This window comes from Silene latifolia, chromosome X (genome assembly GCF_048544455.1).
Source record: "Silene latifolia isolate original U9 population chromosome X, ASM4854445v1, whole genome shotgun sequence".
Lineage (NCBI taxonomy): Eukaryota > Viridiplantae > Streptophyta > Magnoliopsida > Caryophyllales > Caryophyllaceae > Silene > Silene latifolia.
Genome location: NC_133537.1, coordinates 10,833,520 through 10,843,496, shown reverse-complemented (window position 1 = coordinate 10,843,496; position 9,977 = coordinate 10,833,520). Strand labels below are relative to the sequence as shown.

The following is a 9,977-nucleotide window of genomic DNA, read 5'->3' as shown; positions in this document are numbered from 1 at the left end:
CAATCCGCTATTTAAATACCCATATTTAAATACACTACTGGAAAACTCGAACGAAGTCCACACCCGATCAATTCATACCCGAACCCGATTCAATTACATATTTTTAAAAATTTAGAATTTATTAAACGTGAAATTTTAATTTTGTCATATAAGATGAAGTTTTATAATCAAATACTCAAATTAAGTTGACGGGTTTTAGATTATATGATGGATCGGGTATAGATTTTGAAATTCTGAATTTGCATCGAGTTTAGATATGGATCAGTTATTCGGTATCCAACAAGTAAGTGGACCAGGTTGGATTTCGCAAAACCCAATTCAACCCAATATATATTCCCATCCTACTGTAGATGTGTACTTGAGTAGGTGTATCTTCACATTCTATTTATCTTATGTAGTTAAGGACTTAAGGTGGACGATTAATTCAACTTTACGGTAAGTCCAACATAAAACCGGACTACACAACTTCCTCAATCATTCCCTCGGCACATCTCAATTCTCAACCAACACCGAGTTGAATAATCTAAATACAAATAAATGAATAATGATCCATTCGACGATCTAGAAGGTATTGCGAGTAGAGAACTTGAGATACACAAAATAGGTACACGTTGATTGAGTATCCTAAGGCTAAGTTTAACGGGGTATGAAGAGAGGTATGGGGGTGGGTCTTAGCGTCATATTTTTACTGGCTGAAGCTCAGACTTGGATAAAGTAGTGGGTTTGAGCTGAGAGTCTGAGCATCAGTCTTGGATTTTCAAGACGCTTCTTCAGACGGATGAATAGTATATTTGTATTATTTTATTAATATAAGTTGTAGATTTTATTAATATAGTCCGTCTTGCTTCAGACGCTCTAAAATAAGACGGATTAAATGTCACCATTTTTTAAAAGAATGTAACCATTTAGTGAGAAAATATTATAACTAAAATTCTCACTTTTTACCCTAAAAATGATAGTAATATTTTATCGTAAAATGACAACATTTTGTCCGTCTTATTGAGTTGGGTAACAAAAATTGAGAAAAAGCCCATCTTATTGAGTTGAGTTGGGTAACAAAAATTGAGTTGAGCTGGATAACAAAAATTGAGTTGGGTTGGGTAACAAAAGTAGTGCATTGAGTTGAGCTGAGTAACAAATGGTTTTTTTTTTTATTAAAATTATACGGAAAATTCACGTGGTACCCTCGAACTTTGCCATTTTGCACGTGGTACCCAACTTTTTAAGTTTATGTACATGATACCCTCCATGTTTGATTTTCATGTACAACATACTTTTTTTGTCGCTATAAAAAAACTCAATTGCGCATAACTACTAGACCGGAATTCAGAATCGAACAATTTTTTTTCCTAAAATGATTATCTCCTCATAATCTACGATTTGAGAAAAAAAAATTGTCGACTGACATTTTATAGGGTTTTTTTAAACGAAAATCTCAAATCAACCATATTTTCGATCTTAAATTTCCGAATGACCATTTTCATTTTATCAATCTATAGATCGCGAAGAGGTAATCAATTTGAAAAAAAAATAGTCAATTTCGATTTTTGATCTATGATTTATGCTCAATTGAAAATTTTAAAAACGATAAAAAGGGTACGTTGTCTTCAAAATCAAATCTCAAGGATAACACGTGACAAACTTAAAAAGTTGGGTCTAATAAAAATGACAAAGTTTGAGGCATCTACGCGAATTTTCCGAAAATTATATTGTACATCTTTATTAATATTAAATTGTAGATTTTTTTATTATATATATATATATATATATATATATATATATATATATATATATATATATATATATATATATATATATATATTGTAGATTGTGTGGAAAGTTGAGGTGACAAAGTCTGAAATGAGTATGAGGATAAAATGTATATTTTAAGTGAGTCTGAGAGTGTCTGAGTAGTTAGTGGAAAGCTGAGATGACAGAGTCTGAAGTCTAAAGATGAGTCTGTGGATAAACACAGCCTAAATGGGCACAACCCCGAAAAATAAAATCTTGAACAAATTAGTCAAGTTTAATCGAACAAGATCAATGTAGAATTGTACCAAGAATTACATTAAACATGCTGTCATAGTAGATGTCATCTCTTCCGAACCTCCAGTGCATTAATTTTCTGTATCGTTCCAAATTTATCAGATAAAACTCGAAGGGATCAAGTATATTAATTTTCTTGCAGCTCCGACATCTGCCTCTTTGATTCTATATCCTTCAAAAGCGCGCTACAAGCTTCCCTCAAACTCGACATTATTTTGTCACTAGACATTGCAGGACTACTATCGACGTCTTGCCAATTCATTTCCTTCAGATCCCGTGTTGAGTGGTCCATGTTTAAGTCGATTGAGAGAAGCTCACTATCACTCGAATCCTCATCCATCCCGTCAAAATACTGAGACGCCGTCTCTCCATTTTCTTTACCAGCATCACCTTCATTTTTTACTTCATAATCGACATTCTCATTTTCTTCGTCCAACTGCGCTTTTTCAAGACGAGTCCTCATGTCAGCCAATTCCGAACCAAGCTTTATGTTCATTCTCTCGATTCGTCCCCTCATTTTCCTCTCGATTTTGACCTCTCTAGCCAAACTTGAAATCGCCTTTTTGATCTCTTGTTTTCCTTTTCTCCTCCAATCTTCCATTTCCTCTGAAAACCGCTTCAAACGGACATCTATTTCATCAGCATCATACCATTGCTCTTGAACCAATTGACCTACTTGGACCCTAGCTCGATCTAGCTCGACCCTTAGAGCCGAGACTAAGGCCAGTCTCGACGATTGCTCCTCTTCTTTCGACATGATATTATACAACACTTTGACAATTTCGTTTGACGCAATTAAACTCTTATTAACGTCTTTCAACCGACAATTAATCTCCCCCGAGGCCTGGCTCGACACCTGCATTAATTGAACGTTATACGGGACCAGACCGCCAACGTGAGGTGCAAAGTTAAACAATTAATTATGTAAATAAAATTACTAAATAAATTGACAGAAATTTTACCTCATAGTTTCCATGCTTAACTTCATTATCAAAATTCTGTGCTTGTCCCGTAGAAGACCGCGAACCTGCCATAATTACCTTCTATGCTGGTAAAACTTCCCTAGGACTACAAAAGCGATTCACCCTCTTTATCGACTAAAGACTGTAGACGATATTAGTATGAAACACTAAATGTATAGACATTTAGACGAAAAAAAAAAACTCAAGAATCGAGCATGGTTCGACTCGAGGTCTGATCTATGTACACCACGGTATGAAATGTTTCGATCCGAAAATTGGGTGATTTGCCTAAGTAATAATGAGCGTAAGTTATATTCTTAGGTGAAGCTAATCAAATCAAACATTACCATATTTAAGAGATAATTCGGATGATTCAAGGAATCATGAAATTTCTTTCCTATGTGCAAATGTACTGAAATTATATTCTAAGGTAATGAGTTCGAATCCTACATTCGGATCGGATCAAGGCGGATTCTGAAAATGATTTGAAATATTTTTTGTGAGTGAGATGGGGTTTTACAATATTTTTTTTTTAGAAAATATATCAAATCCTTTTAAATAGGAAAATTACATCAAATCATTTTAAATCCCCCTTTCACGCCATTTTCATACGTTTGTTCAAAATATGTGAAAATTTTAACAAACGTAGGGAAGAACATCAAAGAAGGGAGTATCGATTAATTATATGATTAATACTTCGTACATAACAATAAAGCGAGTTTATACAATAACATACATTTGAACAAATAGCTGAAAGTCGAAAGGAAGACGAGATTAAGTTTTGGTAACATAGATGAATCTAAAATCAAACAGTCGAACTGAATTTACAGAATACAGTACATTATAAGACGAGAAAAATAGATAATGCAGTTCTCTTAAAAGTACTCTTCAGTCCTTCCTTTGAAGCCAATCTGCCCAAATGTTAGGCACAAGAACAATCCCAAATGCCACAATACCAGCCACAACCTATTCATTCCAAACACACACACAGTTATAAATTCTCGGATGAGACAGTCTCGTGATAATGTTGTCATGAGACTGGTTTATTCTTCTGTATGTAATATTGGAAATATTAATTCAATTAGTGGTCTTAGTGGGTTTACCACTTCTTAGTGGGTTTACCACAATGGTCTTAGTGGGTTTACCACTTCTTAGTGGGTTTACCACAATGGTCTTAGTGGGTTTACCACTTGTTAGTGGGTTTACCACAATGGTCTTAGTGGGTTTACCACTTGTTAGTGGCCTTAGGAAATGGTCTTAGTGGGCATTTTCTTAGACTACAATATGATGTTTGTTGCACTAGTTTGTTGCTATATAAGCCTTGTAATTTCATTAGAATCAAAGCAAGTAATTTTCTTCCTTCCTCATATTTGTTTTTCACATAAAACTCACAAAATTCACAACAAATTGGTATCAAGAGCTCTAGGTTTCATATCCTAGGACTTGTCATGGCTTCCAATGGAGCAAGCTCAAATGGTTACTCTCAATTGCCAATATTTAAGGGTGTCAACTATCAATTCCGGGAATTGAAGATGAAGACTCTTGTTCGATCACAAGAGCTCGGGAACTCGGTTGAAAATGGGTTTGAAGATACCAAACCAACAAACCGGATGCGGCTCTTAAGGAGAAGAGAAAGAAAGATGCCAAGGCTTTGTTTATCATTCAACAAGCCTTGGAGGAGGAGTTCTTTTCTCGGATTGCTTCGCTTACTACATCAAAGGAGGCCTGGGATATTCTCAAAATCGAATATCTAGGTGACAAGAAAGTAATCAAGGTGAGATTACAAACTTTAAGGAGAGAGTTTGAGACTTCTCTCATGAGTGACAAAGAGTCCGCACAAGACTATTTGTCCAGGGTATCAAGAGTAGTGCGGAGATGAGGGCATATGGAGAGAAAATATCGATGAGCAGCGGGTTGTTGGGAAGGTGTTAAGGAGCCCGACAAAGAAGTATGACTACATTGTGATCGCCATTGAGGAATCAAATGACTTAGAGAAATATTCATTTGATGACTTGATGGGCTCACTGTTAGCTCATGAAGAAAGAGTCAACAGATCTTCAGAGAAGAAGGAGGAGCAGGCATTTGTCTCCAAGGGTGAGTCTTCCAAGGACGGATCAAACAGTGCCGGAAGAGTAGAGGAAGGGGAGGTTTCGAGAGGAAGAGGACGTGGCGGGACATCCGGCCGCCATCCGAAACTCAAGCTAAGGACACTCCAAAGGGTCCTATGAAGTGTTACTACCGTAACAAGCCAGTCATAAGGAGGTGAACTCACGCTGGCGAAGGAGAAGGATCGAACACCGATCAAAAAGTGAATATTGTTTGAAACAGGAAGAAAAGCTTTTTCGACAAGCAATGGGGCACAAGAGACTGCAGGAATGTCCGGTATATTGACAGTGGTTGCTCTAATCACATGTCAAGTACCAAGTCTTTGTTCAAAGACTTGGATGAATCCAGATAAGCAAAGTAAGACTTGGGGATGATAAGCGATTAAGTGTGGAAGGTGTTGGGATCATTGCGATCAAACTCGAGCAAGGTAATATTAAATTACTTCATCATGTGCGATATGTACCTCAATTGGCCTATAATTTGTTAAGTGTTGGTCAATTGCTTGAGTCTGGTTTTTCACTATCATTTGATAATAATTCTTGTGAAATTAAGGATAAAAAATCAAATGAGATAGTGGCCATGACATCAATGGGAAGGAATAAAATGTTTTCCCTTGATTTAGTCAAGTCGATGGGTAGAGCATTGACAAAGAAAGGAGGATGATAAGGCCGATGTGGCATCTTAGGTATGGCCACCTTAATGTTCAAAGTTTGAAACTTTTGAGTAGGAAAGGATTAGTGGATGGTTTGCCTGGGATTGGTGAACTTGGAATTTGTGAGGGATGCATTTATGGAAAACAGTCTAGAGACTCATTTCCAACTGGGAAGGCATGGAGGGCTAGTGAATGTTTAGAATTGGTGCATGCTGATCTTTGTGGCCCTATGCAGACAGAGTCATTAGGAGGAAGTAAATATTTTTTATTATTTACCGATGACTAGATAGGATGAGTTGGGTATACTTTCTGCAGTCAAGTCCGAGTCATTTGAATATTTCAAAAATTCAAGGTTATGGTAGAAACTCGTCGAGTGGTAAAAATTGAAGTGTCCGAGGACCGACAGGGGAGGTGAGTTTACTTCCAAAGATTTCACAATTTTTGTGAAAATCGGGTGTAAATAGAGAATTGATCGCTCCATATACCCCTGAGCAAAATGGTGTTGCAGAGAGGAAGAATAGAACTGTGGTTGAGATGGCAAGAAGTATGCTAAGGGGAAGAAGTTTACCAAATGATTTATGGGGTGAAGCGTGTGTCAATCGCAGATATATATCTTGAACATCTCACCATCTAGGGTCGTTCAAGATAGAATACCTTATGAGATTTGGAAGGGAAGGAGGCCAAATGTGGAACATCTCAGGGTGTTTGGGTGCATAGCATATTCCCTAGTGAATCTAAGGTCAAAGCTTGATGAAAAGTCAAGAAAATGCATATTTATTGGCTATGCTACTCGATCAAAGGCATACAGTTATATAATCCTCGTAAATGGAAATGTAATAATCAAAAGAAATGTTATTTTTTTGAAAAATGAAGTCTGGGATTGGTCACAAAGTGATAATCAAAGAGTATTTACATTTGAGTCCGAGTCTAAACCACAAAAGAAGAAAATCAAAATGTGAATCGGGAGTTGGATGCAATACCAAATACACCACCAAACAAATGAAACATCAGAAGACTCATCTTCTTCTGATGAGTCACCTCCAAGGAAGATGAGATCCATGGAAGAAATTTATGAAACATGTGGGTTTGCTCTAGTCACTGCAGAGCCAATCCACTTTGTTGATGCTTTGCAAAACAAGTTGAGTGGCGACTTGCTATGGAAGAAGAAATAAAGTCTATTCAAAAGAATAAGACTTGGGAACTAGTTGACCTACCAGTTGGCAAAAATGTTATTGGGTTGAAATGGGTTTTCAGGACCAAATTCAACACAGATGGGAGTATACAAAAGCATAAAGCCAGACTAGTGGCCAAAGGGTATGCTCAATTGGAGGGGATTGATTTTGAGGAGACTTTCTCACCAAAGGGGCAAGATTTGAGACAGTTAGAGTCATTTTAGCTCTGTCACTCAACTCAAACCGACAGTCTATCGCTTTGATGTTAAATCGGCCTTTTCGAATGGAGAATTGCAGAAGAGGTCTATGTGGAACGACCACTGGTTTTGTCAAAAGGAAAGAAGAGGGAAAGGTTTACAGTCCGCAGAAGGCTCTATATGGATCAAGCAAGCTCCTGTGAGCCAGTACAAATTATTAGATGCATTCTTTGCAAAGAGTGGCTTTGACAGAAGTGAAAATGAGCCAACTTTGTATACCAAAAGAACATCTAATGCTGGGTTTTTGGTGGTATGTGTGTATGTAGATGACATAATTTATGTCAGTTCATCTCAAGAAATCTTTGAATGAATTCGAAAGGCTATGATGAAAGAGTTTGAGATGACGGATCTAGGAAAGTCGCAATATTTTCTTGGATTAGAGGTGAATCGATCAAGAAGGTATCTCCGTGTCTCGGAGGAAGTATGCAAAAGATTTATCAAGAAATTCGAAATGGAGGATTCTCAAATTGCAATCACACCAATGAATGCAAATGAGAAGTCTGAGAGGGAAGATGGCACCGGTAGTGCGGATGATGAGAAACAGTTCAGGAGCATTGTGGGTGGTCTCGAACTACCTCACTCACACCCGGACCGGACATTGCATACAAGTGTTAGTGTGGTCTCTAGGTTTCTCGCACAAGCCCAACAAAGCGGATCTAGAGCCGCAAAGAGGATTTTAAGGTACATTGCGAACAGTAGAGAGAAGGGAATCGGTATGAAACCTCAAGATTTCAGATCTGGTTGGATTCACAGATAGTGATCAAGGGAAGTCTTGATGACAGAAAAGAGTACATCGAGTGGTCTGTGTTCATGTTAGGTCTGTGCTATTACATGGAGTTCAAAGAAGCGGGACACGTAGCATTGTCATCTAGTGAGGCGAGTATGTGGCAAAGAGGTGCGGTGGGAGGCAAGCAATCTGGCCGAGAAAGTTCTTGTCGATTTGGGGAATGAACAAAGTAAGGCTCTTTGTGATATGGTGTGATAACAAGTCTGCTATTGCTATGACTAAGAATCCTGCATATCATGCCAGGACCAAACACATTGAGGTTCACATCATTTTATCGAGGCTTAGTCGGTGAAGGAAAAATTGAGTTAAAGTTCGTGGCACCAATGAACGAATGCGATTTGTTTACCAAAAGTTTATTCCAAGCCAAGCATCGAATTTCATGGAGAAAATTGGAGTTTGCGATATTTGAATTAAGGGGAGGTATTGGAAATATTAATTCAATTAGTGGTCTTAGTGGGTTTACCACTTCTTAGTGGGTTTACCACAATGGTCTTAGTGGGTTTACCACTTCTTAGTGGGTTTACCACAATGGTCTTAGTGGGTTTACCACTTGTTAGTGGGTTTACCACAATGGTCTTAGTGGGTTTACCACTTGTTAGTGGCCTTAGGAAATGGTCTTAGTGGGCATTTTCTTAGACTACAATATGATGTTTGTTGCACTAGTTTGTTGCTATATAAGCCTTGTAATTTCATTAGAATCAAAGCAAGTAATTTTCTTCCTTCCTCATATTTGTTTTTCACATAAAACTCACAAAATTCACAACATGTAACAGAAGACCGTCTTACAAGAAACTTACCAAAACTGAGAAGTGACAGCGGGAGGAGTGGGGAAGTGAGCGAGTTCCTCTCCAATGCTAGAGAAGAAGAGTCCCGAGAGGCTGTTGCCATCAATAGCGGGTATGCTCGATGGAGCTAACCATCCTATCAACCCGAATCCAATCACATTCAAGTCTCTCCTCAGCCAATCTCTTTGAAAGCTACTGTTATACATACCATCATCTTTGTGTTAATGTCTTAGGCAAACAATAATAACAAATTATAGATGCAACAAAACATATGATGTATTCCATGTTACAATAACAATCATAAACTAGGATAATAAACAATTATATGTCGAATTTAAATTCTAAGTTTTTATAAAAGAAATCCGGACTTCGATTTTAAAACCTAAAAGTTTACTTGCCTTTTGTATTATGTTTCACTCCTTTTTTTTTTTCTATTTTTTCGCATTTTTGAGGTGTGCGTTCTAAAGGATGATTCATATCAGCCGACCCCAAATCATTTTGGGATTAAGGTTCTGATGTTGTTGTTGTTGTTGTTGTTGTTGTTGTTGTTGTTGTTGTTGTTGTTGTTGTTGTTGCACATTATATGACATACCCAATGCAAGGTTGGATATGAGTATGACATTTATACACTTCATTTTAAGTAAAAAAACGTTTCATAAGAAATTAAAGTTCGACACTTAAACATACACCTATATCGGATAGTTCTAAACAAGTCAAAGTATCGAAAGACGAGATAAAGAGTAATTAACCAGGTAAATCTTCCACCAGAAGTGCCACAAGCTTGCCTCAGAGGGTTCACTGCAGCAACCTTCGACTTCAAGAAGCCTATGAACCAAAACAAATAAATTATAGTCACACACTTGATCATAATTGTGTACATAACTGAAGGAAATTGTGTCGAGAACTGCATCATGAAAAATATGACGAAATGAAAGGATGATTACGGATTACCTGAAGAGAGGGTAGTAGACTTCGCGTAAGAGCGAGAGAGAGTAGAAGTGCCGAGACCAACAACAGTTGAGGATGCTGCAAAACTGCTAGCTGCCATTTTTCTTAAGATTTTCTTCTCTTTTGCTTATTATTTTTTCTTGGTTACAAAATAATCATGCAAATGTAAAGAATAACCATACAAACACAAGTTGTGGTTTGAGGTGGACCATGTAAAAGAGACAACTAAGATTTCCTGGATGGATAATTAGTCAATCGATTC

General features: G+C 37.3%; 2 protein-coding genes across 2 annotated transcripts; both read right to left on the bottom strand.

Annotated features, from left to right (window-relative positions):
• Positions 1 to 2,007: 2,007 nt before the first annotated feature.
• On the bottom strand, positions 2,008 to 3,566 carry LOC141622834 (uncharacterized). Its single transcript, XM_074438853.1, has 2 exons — positions 3,009 to 3,566; positions 2,008 to 2,902 (listed from the first exon to the last, which is right to left on the bottom strand). The coding sequence occupies exons 1-2, from the start codon at positions 3,078 to 3,080 to the stop codon at positions 2,174 to 2,176; spliced, it is 801 nt and encodes a 266-aa protein (XP_074294954.1). The 5' UTR covers positions 3,081 to 3,566; the 3' UTR covers positions 2,008 to 2,173.
• A 100-nt stretch (positions 3,567 to 3,666) lies between these two features.
• On the bottom strand, positions 3,667 to 9,977 carry LOC141622835 (photosystem I subunit O-like). Its single transcript, XM_074438854.1, has 4 exons — positions 9,719 to 9,977; positions 9,517 to 9,592; positions 8,780 to 8,962; positions 3,667 to 3,974 (listed from the first exon to the last, which is right to left on the bottom strand). The coding sequence occupies exons 1-4, from the start codon at positions 9,813 to 9,815 to the stop codon at positions 3,884 to 3,886; spliced, it is 447 nt and encodes a 148-aa protein (XP_074294955.1). The 5' UTR covers positions 9,816 to 9,977; the 3' UTR covers positions 3,667 to 3,883.